This window comes from Alosa alosa, chromosome 16, assembly GCF_017589495.1.
Source record: "Alosa alosa isolate M-15738 ecotype Scorff River chromosome 16, AALO_Geno_1.1, whole genome shotgun sequence".
NCBI lineage: Eukaryota > Metazoa > Chordata > Actinopteri > Clupeiformes > Clupeidae > Alosa > Alosa alosa.
The window spans coordinates 10,539,011-10,560,875 of record NC_063204.1 but is presented as its reverse complement, the minus strand read 5'-3'; the positions used below and the strand labels follow the sequence as shown (position 1 = coordinate 10,560,875).

At 42.1% G+C, this 21,865-nt stretch overlaps 1 protein-coding gene across 3 annotated transcripts in view; it reads left to right on the top strand.

Annotated features, from left to right (window-relative positions):
* The window catches only part of LOC125309788 (RNA-binding Raly-like protein), a 40,971-nt gene extending 30,213 nt beyond the window's left edge, over positions 1–10,758 (top strand). For all 3 annotated transcript variants that reach the window (XM_048266901.1, XM_048266900.1, XM_048266902.1), the window contains exons 3-9: positions 5,904–5,979; positions 6,962–7,009; positions 7,218–7,381; positions 7,713–7,826; positions 8,291–8,457; positions 8,632–8,670; positions 8,901–10,758. In XM_048266901.1, the coding sequence (XP_048122858.1) occupies positions 5,904–5,979; positions 6,962–7,009; positions 7,218–7,381; positions 7,713–7,826; positions 8,291–8,457; positions 8,632–8,664 (602 nt within the window). In that variant the 3' untranslated portion in view covers positions 8,665–8,670; positions 8,901–10,758. The remainder of the gene's footprint in view (positions 1–5,903; positions 5,980–6,961; positions 7,010–7,217; positions 7,382–7,712; positions 7,827–8,290; positions 8,458–8,631; positions 8,671–8,900) is intronic.
* Positions 10,759–21,865: the final 11,107 nt, after the last annotated feature.

Below are 21,865 nucleotides of genomic sequence, written 5' to 3'. Positions count from 1 at the left end.
CTCTCTGATTAAAATTGCCTTCAACATATGCCCTCACACACACACACACACATACACAAACACACAAACACACATGCACACTCACATTCACATTGGCTATGATCCTCAGACAGTGGAACATGACCTTGACATAGAATCAATACAAAGCACACCTGCTTCCTTATTCATGCTGCTGACCTGCAGCGGATGGAAATCTTCAGGGGTGTGAACAAAGAGGGGAGGGGAGGGGGGGGGGGGTCATAAGACTATTAACACACTATCAGTCCTACATCAGTCCAATAGTGACCTAACTTCAGTCCAATATATACCACATCTCTCAGTGTAATCATCCATTTTAATCCCACATTGTTTGTAAAATCTTCAAGCAAGAGAGATAGTGTGATAAGGGAAATGACAGAGTAAGACATATGAGCTTGGAGCGATGCTTTGTATGCATGAAGGTGGATAAGAGGGCAATGCGTGTGTAATGCGGTGGGTGGGGGTTATGTGTAAGTGTGTGTGTGTGTGAGAGAGAGAGAGAGAAATATATATATATATATATAGAGAGAGAGAGAGATAGAGAGAGAGAGTCAGACAAAGACTGGAAAAGGACCTGGATATTTATGTCATATAAGATTAAGGCCTCAGACAGTGTGATGGTTTCTTGTTATGTCCTAAGTGGAGATCTATTAAATATTAATTGCATGCTGAAATGGTCTGTCTGTCAAATTACTCACAAGAGATAGAACTGATGCTATTTTTTCTCACCCTGACCCTCTGTGAATGAGTATATTTGAATGTGTGTGTGTGTGTGTGTGTGTGTGTGTGTGTGTGTGTGTGTGTGTGTGTGTGTGTGAGAGAGAGAGAGAGAGAGAGAGAGAGCCAGAGTCAGTGCATGTCTGTGTGAATAATTATGCAAGTGTCAGACTGGAAGGAGAGAGTGTTAGTGACCAAAGAGCTCCCCCCTCTGGTCAGTGGCATCAGTGCAGCTCTGTCCAAGTGGTAAAGTGGTAAATCTTTACACCCACACTTTAGTTTATGCAGAAACAGATGGACAGACAAACAGATGGATAGTAAATAATGTTAGTTATGTAAGTAAGTAATGATCACAATCATAAAAGAAACCGTATTGATAATGGTAGACTCTCCGCTGTGCCATCTAATTGACTCTTTGATTGCTAAACTCCATATCCCATTCCTTCTCCTCTGACCTCGCTCTCCTAACAGAGATCTTTATTAGATTGTCCAGACCATAATCACTATTCCAATATCCTCTCTGAAATTTAAATATTCTTCAGAGAGAGGGGCAGAAATGTAAATGAGAATTTGATTAGGGCAAGATGTGTGTTAAAATGGTCCCATGAGATATTGTGAGTGTGAGTGTGAGTATGATTGCATGTGTGTGTGTGTACTATGAGCGTACGTAGTAGTGGGTGGAAGTGTGGTATTGATTGATTGATTGATTAATTAAAACTTTATTGAACAACCTCAAGTGTTCAAAAAGGATATATAAACACAATGAAGCCCAATGGATTGTTTCCATTGTGGTCCTTAGGATGGAAGGGGACTAACAGCACATGGACTAAAACATTAAAGGGAAAGGGGGTAGTGTTTATTTGTGTGTGTGTGTGTGTGTGTGTGTGTGTGTGTGTAGTAAGCTTTTCAGTGGGACAGCCAATGCCTGGCATAAAGTAGACATTTTACCAACCTAATGTTTATTAGCTATTTTTACAATATTCTTGAATTATTGAATTCTGAAATATAGTGAGCTAATTGTGTACAATTGTGAATTCTGAAATATAGTGAGCTAATTGTGTACAATTGTGAATTCTGAAATATAGTGAGCTAATTGTGTACATACAATATTTCCACAAGTGAGTCACTCAGAATTTGTTTGGGCCTTCCTTTCTTTTCCTTGTCCACCTGCGGCCAAAAATACAGTAAAAAAATGTTATTACAAAAAAGCAGTATGGCAAAAATAGTGTGTCGTCTGTGTAGATTAGTAGATGTTGAATCAGGAAGCCATTCAAGGTTATTTTGCCACAAGTTTATATTAATGGTTTTCAAGACAAACCTAGAAGTAATTAACGTTTCCTCGATATGGAACATTTGTGTTGTGTTATTCTTCTGATGGAAAGTTAATTAAATCAAGTTCATTCAAATAAGAAAAAAACTACCAATAGTGTTGTACACCCTTAGGCTATATCCAGGTGAAGTTAGTGTAATTAACAGTGGAACTGACACAGGACAGCATGTCTACACCAAGAGGCCCTTTCCTGGACTCAACACAACCTCACTGAGACCTGCAGAAGTGCCAACTCCATTTATTGCCTTATATAGCCTATAGTCTTGCAACACATTGTCATGAAAATGTCCAAGCATGAAATGAATACTTATACTGTATATATTATGTCATATATTTATATTGTACAGAATACAATTGTTTTCCACAATCATACAAAACTGTAGCCTATACTACCTTAGGTTTTAATTATTTCTCTATTTTTATGTCTATCACATTCCTTGTGTCTATGTGTTTTCTCCTCCTGTCCTGGCCTATTTATTTTTGCCTTCCTTTTCTCCTTTGTCATTCTCTGTGTGTGTGTGTGTGTGTGTGTGTGTGTGTGTGTGTGTGTGTGTGTGTGTGTACATCTGCACGAGTATCTAAAACGGAGGGTTGCGTAAGTAGTAGTCAGAGCATGAGCTGATGTGAGTCTGTGGGACTCGATAGCCTTGAGTGGCAGCTAACCTAAGAGAAGGACATGCCTATTAAAATGGCCCAGCACAGAAATAGCCCTAATGGCGTCAGTACGCTACCGCTACGCAGCTGGAGAAACCACAAAATCCTGTGAATAAATATTGGCACAGGATTAGACCACTTAACAATGATGCCTTCCCTCTACACTTGAACTTTAAGAAGCCCAGTATATGTATATATGTATACAACAATAACAGAGCTTGATTAAACAGGACTATCCATGCCTTATGTGAAAGTCATCTTCAAGTGTCCTGCTTTTAGACATTTTGGCCTTAAGATATATCAAACAAGTCCATTTGGACATACTACATAGTAAACAATGAATAGATCGTCCTCCTGTCTGCTCAAGGTGAGCTGCTGTTTACGCTGATTTTAAGACAGTCAGTCAGCGGTTTTAGATGGCGTGAGGGCTAGTCTGTCAGGTACAGGTAATCGCCCACACCTGTGTGTTATACGACATGAGGACAGGGGACGCTGAGTCTGACAAAACTAGCCAAGCATGAAGTTAACAGATTGTGGGCGGAGTGAGAGAGCATGTAGAATGATAATGAATTTGTGTGACAGCCTGATGTGATGGTGAGTATGTGTGTGTATGTGTGCATGTGCGTGCGTGTGTGTGTGTGTGTGTGTGTGTGTGTGTGTATTTGTGTATGTTTCTGTGTGTTTGTGTGTGTGTTTGTGTGTATGTGCATGGTGATTTATAGTCAAGCATGAGAGAAGAAAGTCAGTGTGATGAACATACAAAAGTCGAAAGTATTGAAAGGCAAGTGGTGTCACTGTGTTATACTGAATGGTATTTCAGGATTTGACTTGTGCACTATTAGAGCTACCCACATGCTACTGTTGGAAACGAGCAGACGTCCAGCAGGCTGCAGTTTTTCTCTCATGCCTCTAGATGGTAGAAGAGACTACACGTTTTTTTTTTTTTTATCGTAAACCTTGTCACTTGAATGAGCATAGCTTAAAGCACGACCAAAAGTGTGCAATATTTTCAACAAAAAACTGGCCAGTATTATATTAATAGTAATAGCTATACATGTTTAATCTATTGTGCTGTTCCCCATTTGCGTTCACCTTATTTTCCCAAAGGGTTCCCCAAGGGTTAGGATGATGATCAATGTCATCTGCCTTTGGGCACAGCTTAAAACACGTTAAAACCTTCCTGTGAAACAACGTTGGCTTCTGGTTTGAGCGCTTTTACTGAGAGAAAAACGGTTATTGATCTAATATATTAGATTAGAAGAGAAAACATGTTTGCGCAGGTCTTCCCTGAACGCGCGTCGGTCATTCTTCAGAGATAATGGCAGTGATGCATTTTTGCATGAGCACAAGATCAGTCTACAAAGACTCCTCAGTGAAACGAATGTTCTCATGGATACACCATCCCTCGCTTAAGTTTTAGTAATCACCTATGCTACTAGTCGAATATTTTTTCTTGGTAATGTAGTTACCGAAGCCGCGAGAATATCAATCAATTCTGATAATACAGTGTACTATCGTATGTTTGGCGCATGTAGTTACGCCAAGAAAATGCCCATGGCCAAATGAATGACTTGTTTACTCTTAGAACTTAATATGGAAAGTAGGCTATGGGCTTCACGCGCACTGTGCAGACACTTAATTGAGCGTGTATTTTTGAAGTTTGTTTTAAGATCTGACTGGAAGTAGGCTATTATATATATAAATATCTATGACGAAATTACTTATTTTTCGCAAGTATAAAATCATTCCAACGCGTTTCCCCTCTCGAAAAGCCTGAAATGGTATCATCTTCCCTCGCGCAGCCGTCTCATTTAAAACTGCGCGCATCTCTCTCGCGCACCGTGGACTGGACTCGAGGAGCTGGTGACTGCTGACTACGTTCCCCAGTGCGTCTTATCAGACTGCTTTCTTCAGAAATTATGTACAAAGCCAAGCGTCGTATTCAGCGACGTGAGTGTAAACCATGACCGTTATATTGCATATAAAAATGTTTTTTTTTTTAAGTTGACATCGCGTCATGACGCCTGCCATCGGATGCAGCGACAGAACTGTTTTGTTAAATGCAATGTATTTATTGGTTGTGTTTCGTCTGGTTATTCTCTCTAAACAATGGTACCTGTCGTCATCTTGCATTTCCCCTGCGTTCGTGCTAGTTAGCTTGGCTATTGATTCGTTTGAGCGTAACCCCATCGCATCACAATTTAAACAATAGCCTATCTCAGGAAAAATTATCACGTTGAAGAGCTTGCTTAATCCATTGGTCGTTAAGACTCAAATAAGACATGAACAAGTCTACTGTGGTGTTTTTTGGTCTCCACGGTTTCTGCTCATTCCTTCGAAAGAACTGATGTTTGCGTGGGACACCCCCGGTGACGTTACGCGCATCGATAGGTGTCAGTCTTGCAGCCAGCAGCAGGGGGGGAAGCTGCTAACTCTGAGAGTGTTTGGTGGTTCAATTTAATCCTGTTTTAGGGATTATATGAAATTAAAGTTGTGCTCTAAATTAAATCAGCGCAAAACGAATGTTTGCCAATTCTTCAAATGGAACACACGGGGTTTCAGAGATGTCTGAGGCAATGCGATGAGATTTTCTTGTCGCTCTGCATAGCAGTCTAATTTATTGGTGTGTGTGTGTGTGTGTGTGTTTGTGCGAGAGAAATCAGTAATGCTATCAGTATTGAATTCTAGTGTCCATTTGAAGACCTTTCATGGAGACCTTTCATTCTTTCACTCCTCTCTCTCAAACAACACACACACACACACACACACACACACACATTCCAGGTTTATTGCTACATGGGATGATTATTCAGATGTTTTCCAACTCATTTGTGGCAGTTTTGGTTTACTAACTAACCTATTGTGTGTACACAATTGTGTGTGTGTGTATATTGTTGTTGAGCCACTGGGCGGTCTTTTTTTTTCTAGAGACATTTTTCTAAAGACATTTGTTGATAGATGAGCAGTTAAGCTGTATGAACACATGTTAAATACAGTGTTGCAAAATTATTAACATGACATATTCAGTTTAGTTAATAGTTATTTGATAACTATTATTATTGTAATAGACATTCAGCATTATATGTGTTTTAATGATTCATTGATGTGACAGCTAGTTTGATAAAGGAATGCTAAACCTCTGTGTTTCTTTCTCCAGCTGTAAATGTCTGTTCTGTCTTGACAGATATCAACATGGCTGGGGAGCCAAAGCTCTATCGACCAAAAGCTGGGTCAAAGCGACCTCTCTCTGCAATCTACAGGTATGAGTTAGTGTGTGTGTGTGTGTGTGTGTGTGTGTTCACAGATTTGCCCAACTATATGGTTAAAGTAACACAATGTAGGAATTCCCCTTGTTGTCACTTTACAACATATTGTGTACCCTGTTAGCGGGGACCCTGTTAGTTAAGGATGAATTTGTATAAAACTGACAAAAAGAGTAATGTTCCTACCCACAATAACAACATTTCTTAGTGCCATACAGAGCGAACATCAATAATATCAGCGACTCCACTTTCCATGTTGTGATTCAGTATAACATAAAAATGAGTTTGAAGCCATTAAGGTAAGGGAACTACATTGTGTTGCTTTTAATTGGCAACAGTGTTTGTTGACATGGTTGTTGTCCATGGTCCTGAAGGGACTGCCTTAGTGAATCCCCTGGACACTCTTTGACACAGTTTTCAATCAATGCTGTAAGGCTCCTTGGGAATTTTGTCAGGAAGCATTATTTTGTACTGTGACAGACAGAGAAAGAGAGAAATAAAGAGGTAGAGCTCCTTCAGTAGAGAAAAGAATGCAAAAAGGTAAGAAAATGAAGGAAGGATGGAGGAAGAAAACAAGACAGAAATAGTAGTCCACTGTCCTCGGAAAATCAGCAAAACGGCACATTAACTCAGGAAATCAATGCAAATAGCCTATTCGTGTATTTGTATTGTGCTGTATTGTATTGTGTGTCTTTATGTTTGTATGAGAGTTAAAGAGAAACTTGACATTTAATATTTACTTTATTCAAACGAGAGAAAGAGAGACTTTGTATACGTGTCAGGGAGATAAGGCAGCGGCTTGTATTTGCTGAAACAGCTTCTTATCAGGCAGTGCATGTTTATACTAATTTATAATAGGTTAAATATGTGTTTACATATTGCTTTTGTTCTACACAGATTCTCATTCCAGCGGTATTTGCATTTTAGTAAATGTGTGTGTGTGTTTGCTTTTCTCACATTGCACCTGCTTTCTTCACAGCGGGTACGAGTTTGACTATGATTATTACAGAGATGATTTCTACACTCGGTAAGTGAACCTTACGAGTATTATTGTGAAACTGTGTGTGTTTGTGTGTGTGTGTGTGTGTGTGTGTTGTGTGTGTATGTCTGTTGTGTGTATTATGTGCTTGAAGTGTGTGGTGTAATTGTGTGTTGTATTTGTTGTAAGTGTGTGTTGTATTTGTGCGTGTGAGTGTGTGTGTGTGTGTGTTGTAACACAGTCTTGTCTCTCTCAGGGTGTTTGACTATCCTGGGCGCGTGCCCCCTCCTCGAGCTCTCGTCCCTCTGAAGCGGTCGAGACTGATGACTCCTCCCACTCGCCGTGGAAAGCCCTCCCTCCCAACACGCCACGCCTCCTCACGCCCCCCTGGTCCCAGCCCCCTCTCCTGTGGCCCCAAACGTAAGCCGAGCCTCCCAGTCTTTATCAGTTTCCATGGGAACAGAACTGGAAGTTGAGAGCCGACATCAAATGATCAAGTTTTTTTCCAAGTGTCAGAATAGAATGTGTGTATAACATTGTTGCCATGGTGTTCTGTGGCTACACAAACTTGTCTGTGTTCAGTTCAGCTTCTGTGAAATGTATAAATTTGCATACAGTTCAAGTTCAGGCTGGGTATCATAAAGTGCCTTGAGACATATTCACATGCTATGGCGCTATAAATTAGATTGAATTGAATCTGTGTGTGTGTGTGTGTGTGTGTGTGTGTGTGTGTGTGTGTGTGCTCCCTCAGTAAAGTCAGAGCAGCTACAGGTCATCAGGCGTGAGTTGGCACAGGTCAAGCTGAAGGTGGACTCACTGCTGGGTCGGCTAGAGCGCATTGAGAGGCAACAACGCCTGGACACAGGTCAGTAGACCCTTAAAACACGCCCACAGACACATCCACACACACAGAAACACACACAGAAACACACACACACCACATGCACGCACGCGCACACACACACACCACATGCATGCACATACACACACACCCCACATGCACGCACGCATGCACACACACCACATGCACGCACACATGCACACACACACACACACACCACATGCACGCACGCATGCACACACACACACACACACACCACATGCACACACACACAAACACACATACATACACCACACACACACGCACACACACATTCATGCACACACACACACACACACCGCATGCACACACACACAAACACACATACATACACCACACGCACACGCACACGCACACACACACACACATTCATGCACACACATACACACATACACACACAGATTCATCCCTCTATACCCCCCCAACTCTCTCTCTCTCTCTCTGTCCAGATGTGCAGAGGAAGTATGAGGAGAGTTGTGACTGGCTGCGTGAGGAAAGCGCGTCTGAGCGGACGGAGCATTCTGGAGAGGATGCGTGCGAAGGGGAGGAGCCTGAAGCGGGGGAGATGACAGACGGAGGTGAAGAAGACTACGATGAAGAGGCCAGCAGTGACCTGGTAAGGGACAGTGTGTGTGTGTGTGTGTGTGTGTGTGTAAATCGCCTTGAGAAATATTCACATAGTATTGCGCTATATGGATTAGATTTAATTGAAATACAGTGCTGTATATTTGTGTGTGTGTGTGTGTATGTTTGTGTGTGCTTATAATTCACCTGTTGTTTGCTTTATCAGATGGAGAATCATGTGTCAGATGTTGACAACTAAGCAAAGGTGAGATAAAGCCTTTTAAATTAAAGCCCAGCTCTGGGGCATTATAACGTGTGTGCTTTACATTATGCACTGCCCACCTGCTGAAGACATTCTCACCTGTGACAAGTTATCTTTTAATACTACCTGGACAAATCTGACAAGCATGTGATTCTGTATTTGTGTGTTTGTGTTTGTGTTTGTGTGTGTGTGTTTTGTGTGTGTGTGTGTGTCTGTGTGTGTGTCCATCTCAGGTTATAGAGGACACAGCAGCATCTGGAGACACCAAAGGATCTTGGAAAGACGAAGAAACGTCACACTGTGAGGAGAGGAAGACCACCAGCTCTCACACTGATAGAATACCCAGTCCACATCTCAAACATATAGAGACACAGGTGCACATACACACAGAAACACACACACATACACACACACACATGGAAATGTGTTGGTGTCTTTGTGATTCTGTGTTTCATCTATGCTGCCATTTGTTTTAATTTGTCCATATGATATGTCTTGTAAATACTTAGGCACTTTAAAAGTTATTTACTAACATTAAAAAAACCTGAACAACAGCAGCAGAGAGTGATTTAAGTGATTACAGCGCTCAGCTATTTTGGTCTGTTTTGGCAGAGTGAAGGCTAGAGCATCGCTTGCCAAACCATGACCTTTTTTGTCTTTACAGTACTGCCCTGCAGAGGATACTGCCATGTGTGTGTGTGTGTGTGTGGGTGCATATGTTTGTCTTTAAACTGCCATTTTGAGCCATCCTAACTTCTCCATGCATTCTCTCTCTCTCTCTTATCATTCTGCACATATTCTCTCTCTTTCTCTCTCACACTCACACACTCAACAATATGGTGGTGTATGTGTGCTAGTTGTTTTCATTTGATTGCTTGTGTTCATCTAAACACAACATTACCTTCATCTTACCCTTTACTTCCACCCTTAACAGCCCTACGAGCTCTCGTTTTCACTCTGGATGTCCTCAGTGACACTGGCCTATCTTCTGATTGCAGAGAATCTCTGTGCAGCCATTACGTGTGTGTGTGTGTGTGTGTGTGTGTGCTCACTGGCCTATCTTCTGATTGCAGAGAATCTCTGTGCAGTCATTACTTCTTGGTGAGTTCAGGTTTTATAACAGGCTGCATCATTCGTCTGCCTTCACTTGCAGCTGGCAATATTTCCTGGAGGTGAACAGGATTTGACTGACTGAGGCTGAACCGATGAGCTGATTGGTTGTGACATGTGAGGGGGAGATATGTCTGGTGGCTGCCTATGTCTGTAAAATAGTGAGGTTACAATTCACCCTAGCAGCTGTCGTTTGTCTGAAACTTCATGAATAAACACTCAACGCCTCTATTTTTGTATGAAGAGCGATTGGGAGCAATTGATTGAGTGAATAGCATTTGTCTGAGTGACAGCTCCCAAATTCCCAGCTCCCTCTAGGTGTTGGGAGACGGGTAGAGGGGGAATTGCAATCCAAACTGGGGTGGGAACGGGGTTATGCTGCATTCCAGACAACTCGGACGTCGGAGGTCGGGCTTCAATTCCAACCTTGAAGTTGGGGTAGATCAAGTGGGAACTCCGACTTCAAGTGCCGTTCCATTGTACTTTTTCCCACTAGGAGGTCAGAATTCTTGACCTCCGAGTTTGTCTGGAATGAAATTGGGAGATTCCAACTGGGAAATATCTGACTTCGAGTTGTCTGGAATGCAGCACTAGCATCTGTTGTTCAGGAGGTGTACGTGCCAGTGATGTCTGTCTTTTGGCTCTGTATCCAATTCTCTTTTTTCTCTTCAACAAAACCATCAACAGATTCAACATAAATAGGGTACCATGTTCATGGGTATTGTCTGCAGGTTCGACTTCATTTGTGTGTGTTTTGAGAGTGGTGATGAAACAGTAAGGGAAATTAAATAGCCTAAAAGACAAAAAGGGAAATAAAAAAAAAAAGTTGTATAGAAATATAAACTTTTTGTAAAGCTATTTTTATGATGAGCATGTTAATTGTTCAAATGTATATTATTTTGTTTCAATTTGTTGCAACAGTTGTATGGCTGTAGGCTCTTATTGCTTAGAAAAATGAATAAAGTCACCATAGGAATTAAACTGCCATGTTACAGCTCTTCTTTCTCACCAGTGCAAGCCTTCTGAAAGTACACACTGATGTTTTCTGCACTTCATTATACATTTTTTTTGTTGGTCTGAAGATGCCAACTGTGGGTTGCAGCCCATTACTTAATTAATATGTGGGCTTGTGTTTAATTGGGCCCCCTTTGCATCTGCCCTTCCACTGGGGGACATTTAAATTAGTCCCTCAAGTTTTGAAGGATAAATCTCTAAAAAAGCCCTCTCATCTACCTCTGTCTGTCTGAGTGTTTTGTCTAAACATCCTTCAGGCTTGCATCTGCTAACATCATTTATTTATTTTAGTTATACACAGGAGAAGATGTTACATTCCTTGGGCTGCTGGGTGGGGACTTTTCCACAGCGGCCAAACCTCTCACTGTCACAGGCAAGTGCTCATGTCCAAAAACCGGCCTACGTATTACAGCACAAGAGGGTGCACTACAACCATCAAACTGATACACAACAATACTCAACAACAACAACAACAACAACAAAGGGATCGGGGTTGTCAAATGGATCCCCATTGTCAGAAGTGTTTGAGAATACTAAGCAGTCGCAGTCAACTCCTTGAAAGCTTCTTTGAGTGATCATCCTCAAACCAGTGTGTTAAATGATCCAAAAGAAGCATTGTGCAATATCAGCTCCACATACTTAAGCTTATTTTACAAAGGCTTGCTCAGTCACATCTTCAAAGGGAATCATTGTGATCTGGATGGCGTTGCGGTGATGGAAACAGGAGACAGTGGTGATGTTTCTTAAAAGTAGCCAGGTTTTTATTTCCACCTTAGCAGCTGCATGCATGAACCAGTATGGAGAAAATCGGAAAAAGAAAAGAAAAACCAAACTCCAAAATAATCTCAGATCAATCAATGAGCTTCCAAAATATATCAAATTAACTTTGACAACCCTTTTCAATCATAGGGCAAACTGCTGCAAATCACAAAACGAGTGTTAGGCCTATTAGCAGGGGCTATCACTTGCTCACCTCAGACCATTCTACCTCCTTCTGCTCTCAACCATAGTCCCACCAGAGAATTTAACTCTGCCGACTTGCGACTTTCTGTCGGGTCTTTTCTCCGTCCCCAGACCAGGAAGCGCTATTGTCCGACACAATGAAAAGTTTGCTGAATGTCCGTGTTCCCTCAACCTTCAGTTGGCCACCCTGAAAGTAAGGCTTATATTGTCCTGTATGCGTTTGTGGTTTGCAGTTGCTGCAACCATGCTGGATGCCGTTCGTGTTCGTGTGTGCAAACAAAGTGTGTTTGTAAATCACGTTGTCCGTTCTTTGTATTTAGCTCCCGTATGAAATAAACTGTAGCCGTAACGGGCAACCGCACCGTTACAATCATTAACTCAATAAAGTAAACAGTACACCTCACACTCGGAATACAACCTCATGTCTGGTTTCATAGTCACAGCTAATACACCGTTTTTTTCTTCAGTGAATGAATATTTCACATTAATGGATCGTTATAGAATGAAGAAGCTCCACCCATCAGGGAATTATGCAAGTTAAACATTCTGTTGGGCATAGTATATGACCTATAGGTTAGAAAACAAATAACTTTGGAGGGATTACTTTAAAACATAACTAAATCTGAGTGGATATGTGACCATATAGCATCAATAGGTCTCAACTCCACTGAAGTGGACTCTACTCAACCCTCCCTGTATGTAGCAGTGTAGTGTAGTCCACTCTTCACCTCGGCTTGAGGTACCCTAATGCTTTCTCTCTAGTGCTTGAGGTACACTATTTTGTTGTAGTGCTTAAGGTACATTAGTGCCTTCTTTGTATAGTGTTTGAGGTACATTATTGCCTTCTTTGTATAGTGTTTGAGGTACATTATTGCCTTCTCTCTGTAGTGTTTGAGGTACACTATTGCCTTCTCTCCGTAGTGTTTGAGGTACACTATTGCCTTCTCTCTGTAGTGCTTGAGGTACACTATTGCCTTCTCACTGTAGTGTTTGAGTTACAGTACACTATTGCCTTCTCTGTGTAGTGCTTGAGGTACACTATTGCCTTCTTTGTATAGTGTTTGAGGTACACGCTTTTTTCCTGGTTGATGGCCTTCTGATTGTGTGTTCATTTCCAGTGCTTCTTTAACTGCTACTACTTACCTCACCTTACCCGCGCAGGCAGTTTGCAGTTTACTCTCTGTAGTACCATTCAATACTTCCAAAATTCCTTTTAAATCACCATTGATGCAACTTCATTCCTAGACTTCAGAAGCCCCTGGCCAATTACCATTAAAACATTCATATCTTTCTGCAGCATACAACTCCCAGAACTCGCATCTGAAATTATGTACTCTCTTTTATCTTCCAGCAAGTTTCCTTAGCCCCCTTAGCATCATATAGTATTTATATCTCCCAGTGTTTGCAACATTCTCATCATTTATTATCTTGATCCAAAGAAAGGTTTGGAATATTCATCTGAGAAGGTTAATGTTACTCTCTCGGAATATTTTTGTACATTCAAGGATTATGAAATCAAAGTTATACCAGATCAAGGTTCGCAAAATCAAGAGCCAACGAGTCAGGCTACATGCTCTTATTCAACATTTCTTTCATGCTGCTGTCAGTCAGTCCACTGGTGGTAAGCAACGCCTTCTATAGGATCTTAGGAGATGTTCTTTATTAATGATGATGGCTATGGTTGATTTTGCTCGATGGTGTTTTAAGCCCCCACTATTGACTTCAAGGCAGCGCTGCGACCGTCGACTTCAAGGCACCTAACCTTAAACCCTAACCCTTGCCTAACCCGAGTGTCTTCCATGCAGCGCTGCCTAGAAGATGATGTTGGAGGCTTAAAACACCGAACACGGTTGAGCTCGACGTTCATCTGATAGCCTAGTCTATGTTATTTTAGGGATGATTTTGGCTGTATGATGAAAATCATACCATGGCTGGTAGGAAATAATTTGCTTTTTGGGCTTCAAACTGTGAAGCAATTGGCACATCTGCCTGCATCAATCACAGGGTGCCTAGTCATCACAGCCCCCCTTACACACACACACACACACACACACACACACACACACACACACACACACACACACACACATGCATGGGCATACACACAGCAAATGTTTATCAAATCTAGACTTTAATTATTCTTGTTCTATTAGGAGAGGGCTGCGAGCTGGCAAGAGACCAGCTAAATTAGCATCTTTAAATCAACATTCAGACGCTGCCCAGACCCAGAGTTCATTTTCATCAGCTAGCGTGCCCCTCTGGAATATCTCTCTCCTTTTCCTCGAACTCGCAGACTCTTTTCATTATGCTTCACACCCCAGTGGCCTTGGCTCCCCCTTGGCCTACACTTGAGAGAGTTACAAAAAAAAAAAAAAATAAGAATAATAATAATAATAATTATATATATATATATATATATATATATATATATATATATATATATATATATGCAATATCCTTCTGATTTATTACTAAATTCTGATTTATTAAACTGCAAATATTTACCCTCTCCTGGGGCCACAGAGCAAATCTTCATTAACATTTATGTCCTCTGAGCTTAGGGCCTCCTACATGCACACATCTTCGAGCCTGACGACATGACTGTAGAAACGGCCGGGGGTGGGGGATAATTTGTTGGCTGGTTTTTCACTTTCCTCATTATTTACATAGCGCTTTGGCAATACAAATGTACAAAACTGCCCATGCATATAAAGCCTGTTTAAATTTTAATTACATTCTCAATTCTCTCTCTTTGTTTAGATTTAAATAGAAAAGAGGAGAAAGCGAATGATACCACAGTACTCACTCAGCACATTGAAGTCCTCTAAAAACCACCACCAATATCTAGGGAGGGCAAGCCTGCATGAGGCTGCAGGGTTAGAAGAAAGGCAGCAATGCTGCAGGGTTAGACGAAGAAGACTCCTGTCATTAAAGCTGAAGAGAGAAGAGCAGTGGTTTGATGGATGACACAGTAAGGGAGCTTAGCCTTGAAGCCAAGCCTGGTGGGAGATGGTTGGCCGGTGCTGAGAGTTAGGGAGGGGGGGCAATCGATACCACTGCCGAGCATCACTTGTCTCAGGAGGGTGGCCTTTGTTACTGTATACGGCTTGGATGGTTTCTGGTGCTGGAGGCGGTTTCTGGTGCTTCAGTGGTGATCAGATCAAAATAAATGAATAATATAATAATAATGAAATCTGTGAAGTGCACTGAGCCATGGACTATCTGTGCGCACACACACACACACACACACACACACACACACACACACACAGAGAGAGAGAGAGTCCTTGTTATTCACAACCCTGTCTTTAAAAATGTGTCTTACGTCAGTGAGATGCTAAAGATACTAACTGGATTATAGAGTATTATGTGAACCTCTTTCAAATCAGCATGAAATGTGTGTATGTTTTTATTTGTGTGTTATATTGTGTTATATTGGTTTATCTCAGTATTCATTCAGTTGCCATTTCTACATGCACATACAAACACACATACAAATGCATGCACACACATACACACACACAAATAAACAAACAAGCAAACACATTTTCTCTCATAGCTCTAAGTAAGATTTCTGGATTGTGCTGTTTTGCAGACAGACACTAGACTTAGTGTGTGTGTATGTGTCATTGGACCATGAGAGGTGTGTTTGACGTCAGACTTCACTGACATTAAAAGCGTGTTTTTGAGGTCAGAGAGGAGATGAGAGTTCTCTCTTTAGAGGTGACTCTGTTCCTCTTCTCCAGGCACTCTGTGCTTGCACTCACTCACTCACTCACTCTCCCCCTCTTCCTCAGTTTCTCCCTCTCTCTCTCTCTCTCACACACACAAACACACTCTTTTGCTCTCCCCGCCACTCGAAATCATCAAACTCCGTGTACAATCCGCTCCTACAAAGAGTTATGGTGCTGAAGAAGAGAAGGGAGGGGGAGAGGGAGGGAGAGAGAGAGAGAGAGAGAGAGAGAGAGAGAGAAAATCATAGGTCACATCTTTACTGACTGCTTTTTATGATTGGCTTCTTTTCTTCGAGCGTTTTCCTTTGCCCTCTCCTCTCTCTGTCTCCCTCTTTCTGCACACACACCCCACCCCACCTCAACCCCAACCCTGTGACCAACGCTGGATGTCGCCCAATATACATTGAATGAAGTCATTATGAGATATGCCGTCTGTGGTTTAACACACTTTGAAATCAGAAAATACTGTTATTTGACCTTCTACTGTCTGCAATGACATGGCTCTATAACCCCATTACAACAACTGTCAATCAACACAAGATGTCCATATCTTCAATCAATCAATCAGATGCCCTTCACATGACTTCTGATCAGTTGAGAATTTTCTTCTTTTTTTAACACAAACCCTTGAATGTCTTTGACGCATGTGTGTGATCTGTCATCTCCCATCTGCGATATGATCTTTACCTTGGACTAACCAAATGTGTTTTCACTTCAATCAATTACACAGCCTCCAAATCCCTCGGTCAAGGTCGTACTGATCTTCACGTAATGTGCAGCTCAACAGGCACTTCTCGACATTAGGAGTAAGGTGCCAGGGTGTTTGTGGATCGGCTAGCCTACGTTTCGGCAGATTCGACAGATTTCCCTCAGGTTCCGGCGGTTGAGGTAAACAAAACAGATTACAGATGGACCCCTCTGGTTCAGTGGTTTAAATGATCTTTCATTTCTCAGCTCCACAAGCATGAAATTGAAAGTTGAGCGGAGACCACTCAGCATGTTGCTCTGTTGTCGAGACAGATTAAAGCGGCATAAGCAGCCATATTGATTCATCAAACTGATTATATAATTAACCTGCCCTGCAGTCAAAAGACAGACACTCAAGGCAAAGTACTTAGACGAATATGACACATATAAAGGGACTGTTTGTGTACTCTCAACAGAGTGAATATATTAGAGGTAGGCTCCGCGCCTAATCTCATCTTCGCGTCCTAATATTTACGGCACTGTCTGGCCTTCACAGAATCCTGAATGTCAAAGGGACACTGGAAACTGGGAGAGCTAAGCTAGCTCCGTAGAATGAGTGTGCAGCGTCAACATTAAAGGAGATTTAGACATGCGAGCTAGGAGATGCTTATCCGGAATATGGATGATAATATCGGCCGAGTCCTGCGGTGGAAGATGAAGCCATAACTCACATCTGAGCCGCTCGCTGCTGCGGGATCCTCACGCCTCGGGGAGAATGTGGTAGACATCATTATGGAGGGAGGAAGGGGAGGAGGCCAAGGAAGTGAAAGATTGGGGAGACAATGGTGGTGGAGTTAAAATGTCAAGAGTGCTAAAAGAGACTGAGAGGCGTGCACAGAGCGAGAGAGAGAGAGAGAGAGAGAGAGATAGCTCTGGTCTTCAATCTCCATGGCCCTTGTTAGAAGACAGACTGTTAATTAGCAACCTTGGATGGACATCTTTTACTGTCAATGGATGAATGTCGGCCTATTCTTCTACTCGCGCTCCTTTTCAGAGAGTGAATTGGCACAGCCGCTGTCACAGAGCTTTCTGCTGCTTTGCCGCAGCAGACTTTGGAGGCCAGCAGGCCTGTGAGACATTTACATTTATTTACATTGATTTGCATTTATTCATTTAGCCAACGCCGTTATCCAAAGTGACTTACATATGTCTGTCAATTATATTACAAGGGCCATTCTCCCCAGAGCAACTCGGGGTTAAATGCCTCGCTCAAGGACACAACGGTGGAGGCCGGGAATTGAATCCACAACTGTTCAGGCTACTGCTGCATGCTAGCCCAGCTCCTTAGCCACTACGCTACCACCACCTTCCTAGAGCCAGTAGGCAAGTCCTTTAGGGTTTTGTTACATCTTCTCTGCAATTCCTTTCAGTGCCAAATCATCTATGATGATCCTTTATCTTTAATGCCATCCTGCATATGCATAATCCTTAGAATAATTTAAATATTCCCATATGGACGTATACTTGTAGATAAACTGAATATGGCTGATATTGCAAAACTGTCACCATGTATGAGCATTCACATGCCGTTACAGTTTGCATACCAGGAGAAAGTGGGCGTGGACGATGCCATCACTTATCTTCTACACAGGATGCACTCTCACCTAGACAAGAGGAAAAGTGCTGTGAGGCATAGTTCGAATTACAGGGGATACTGGGGGGTACTATACCCCCCAATGAAGAGACAGAAATATCAGTTTTGGGGGGTCAGATAATTTTTCTGATATTGTAAAAAAATATCATTACAGTTGGCTACAATACAAGTCAACTCCTATTTTCACTAGGAAAAGTTTAATGTAAAGCGATTTCAGACACCCCTATTATGGACCGTACCATTTTTAACTACCGTGGCGCTAGAAGCAACGGAGATAGAGAACGACTTCAACTTCTCAAGCAAGTGTCAACGACGTTGAATGACAAAACGCTAGATTCCTCCAGTAGCCTAAATTCGGTATGCTGCTGACGTGCATGGGTAACTGTAAGTTGCTAGCAGACGTCTAGCTTGTTGAAAATGTGCTATTTTACAACCTTCATGTATTAATGTGTTTTGTTCTTTCATAGCTCATGTCACGTCTTCATACATTTAATTACCGGCTACTTACCTGCTACTTACTTACCCACTGAGGCTAGTAAAGTGGACCTTGGTTAGTTACCAAGGTTAGTTAGCAAGATAATTCTCTATTTAAATCATTAATCATTATTTTACATTGTGGTGAGGTAAAATCGATTGTCATTTCCAAGGAGATGAACTCCAGTCCATAGCCTAGGTGTCCATTGATTCTTATTTTATCTTGAATAAATGATTGTGCCCTTTTGAAATTAGTTTGGCACAGATCCTGTGTTGTTTTTATTATGCACAAGAGGGTCTGATGTAGCTAAGCCTACATAACATTAGTGAAACCTGTGGAAACATAAAGAGCCAAGTAGCCTAGGCTAAATAGTACATGCTAGTATTTTAATTTGTTTTTAATTGGTTAGTAGGCCTATTGTTTTTACATTCTGGTTATCGGATTCTTGTAGGTTACCGCTCTGTAGTTCTTATGTGGTAGTATGTTTTTTCATAGTAGGCTATATGCTCCTTAATCACATTAAAGATTGCTTAGGTTTCACATATCTCTTGGCAATTGTGTTGATTTGACACTGACTACCATAGACTATAATGGAAAATTGGTTTCTGTTTATACAGTAGGCTAGGCTATATTAGAGGGTTGGATCTTACCTCCAGGTCTTATGAAATCTAAAAATCTAAAAATAAACCAAATCTGTAAACCAAATATGTCATGAAATAAGCAATAGGCTTCTTGTAAAGGTATTACTTTTACTAGTAATTAGAATGGTATTTCAGTGCACTTCACTTCTACCTTTTGAGAGTTGATCAAAACAGTTCTCTTTTGGATATAATAACAATGAGATATTCTGTAGCCAACTGATTATCAGTTTGTCGCATGTTTACACCTTGTATGTGTGTTGCACAACACATGTTGCACTTGGCGATCACAATGGGGATTGATATGGTAGTGGACCATGATGGTCATAGAAGAAGTGAAGGAGCAGTACCCCCCAATTATGGTGGGGTAATTCGCACTCTGGCTGTGAGAATCATGTTCTTTGATTTCTCAAGTGCTTTTAACACCATCCAACCCCTCAGACTGGGAGACAAGCTCTTGCAGATGGGTGTGGGCGCCACCTGGTAACCTGGATTACAGATTACCTGACCGGCGACCACAGTTCGTCAGATTGAAGAACCGTCTCTCTGACACTGTGATCAGCAGCACCGAGCCACAGGGAACTGTGCTCTCTCAGTACTGTTCACCCTGTACACATCTGACTTCTGCTACAACACCGAAGTCATGCCACATGCAGAAGTTTTCTGACGATACTGCAATTGTGGGGTGTATCAGGAACGGGCAGGAGGAGGAGTACAGGAGCCTGGTGGAGGACTTTGTGCAATGGTGCAAACTCAATCATCTTCAACTCAACACTTCAAAGACCAAGGAGATGGTGGTGGATTTCCGCAGGTCTAAGCCCACTCTGCTACCAGTCCCCATTGATGGGGTCAATGTGGAGGTGGTAAGCAACTACAAGTATCTGGGTCTCCACCTGGACAATAAACTGGACTGGTCAGCCAACACTGATGCACTCTACAAGAAAGGGCAGAGCAGGCTGTACTTCCTGAGGAAGCTGCGGTCCTTTAATGTGTGCAGCAAGCTCCTCAGGATGTTCTACCAGTCTGTTGTTGCCAGCGTTCTCTTCTATGCAGGTATGCTGGGGAGGAAGCACAAAGAAAAAGGATGCGGGGCGAATTGACAGGCTGGTAAGGAAAGCTGGCTCTGTAGTGGGAGCTGAACTGGAGTGCATCACTTCAATATCTGACAAAAGGACCCTGAACAAACTGATCAACATCTTGGACAATGAGTGTCACCCACTCCACAGCACTATTGGCAGAAGAGCCTGATCAGCTGGAGACTTCGCTCTGCCTTGCACAACAGTCAGACTGAGGAAGTCATTTGTCCCCAGGACCATTGAACTGTTCAATGCTTCACTTAAGGGAAGAGGAGAGATAGACTTCTCTGCATAGTCTGTCTGCCTCTTCACCCCCTCCATGTTTGGATACTGTCTATCCACTAGCCACTTTTTACCACTGTCTTTCTGCCTCATTGTTTGCATGCTATATTAGCACATTAGAACATATGCATAACCCCTCCCTCCATGCCATAGCCAAACTGTTGCCACACTTATACCTTTTCTTAAAATAGTTATATATAAATAGACTTTATTCTTGCACTGTTGGACTTACTCATTTGCACTATCACCATGACCACTATCACCATTGCACTATCACCGTGACACTCACTCACACAGAGCACCTTACCTTACCTTACTATGCACAGAGAATCACAGGCTCAGTCCCTGCCTCAGTCATTGCAAGCGCCTCTTGATTGATTAATCACCACTATGTGGATACTGTTTTTAGAATTGATTTAGATTAAGTGTTAGTATAATTTGTATTTTAGTATATTCTTTATCTATTATTATCTATTGAGGGGTTAGGTGCCTTGCTCAGGGGCACTTCAGCTTCAGGTTCGAACCGCAACCATCCTGTTCAGGTCCGGCAACCATCCGGTTACAGGTCCGAAGTCCTTTTGAGTTTAAATAGAATTTTGACCATGCATGCACTGTCCAACCATGATCTCAACACCACTATCAGAACACAGAACAGCCTATAAGTATATATATACTCTTTTAATCCCGTGAGGGAAATTTGGTCTCTGCATTTATCCCAATCCGTGAATTAGGCAAACAAACTCAGCACACAGTGAACACGCAGTGAGGTGAAGCACACACTAATCCCGGCGCAGTGAGCTGCTTGCTACAGCGGCGCTCGGGGAGCAGTGAGGGGTTAGGTGCCTTGCTCAAGGGCACTTCAGCCGTTCCTACTGGTCGGGGCTTGAACCGGCAACCCTCCGGTTACAATATATGTGACTCACTCAGACTTGAACGGAGAATACATTCCATAGAGTGTGTGAGAGAATGGAGAACAGAGAATACACACCAACACTATGTATTTCATATAGGTGCAAATGAATATGCCATACATGAAAAATGTTCAGCATATATACTGTATGTATGGCCATAGCCCCCATAGATTAACTTGAAGGATATTAAGAAGACAATAGAGTGTCTAAACCACGGTCTCTAAGAAAAACACATGAGGGTGAAAATGAGGTTTGCCTGTTCAGGTGCAGAAAACCTTATATGCTACTATCCAGGCTCTTGGTGGCAATGTACTGATGTTTTTCTCTCCCCCTCCAGTGAAGTGTTAAAACTCATTTCTGTTTGAACTGCATGATGTCACAACTGGTGAGAGAGAAAGAGAGACAGAGAGAAAGGAGGGGGGAGAGGCTTGAATGTTATGGCTCCAAAGCATAGAGATAAACTCTGGTGGAAACCATTTTCTTAATTCTTGCAATGACACACAGGCTGCAGACACACCAACACACCAAGGACAGTAATCCTCAGTCATGTTTCTATCGAGACACGGGGGCGGACAGCAAGCCTGACATTTTCATCTTTTCTCAGAGGAAGAAAGAGACAGACTGCCGTCTAGACACATGGGTGAGAGAGTGATG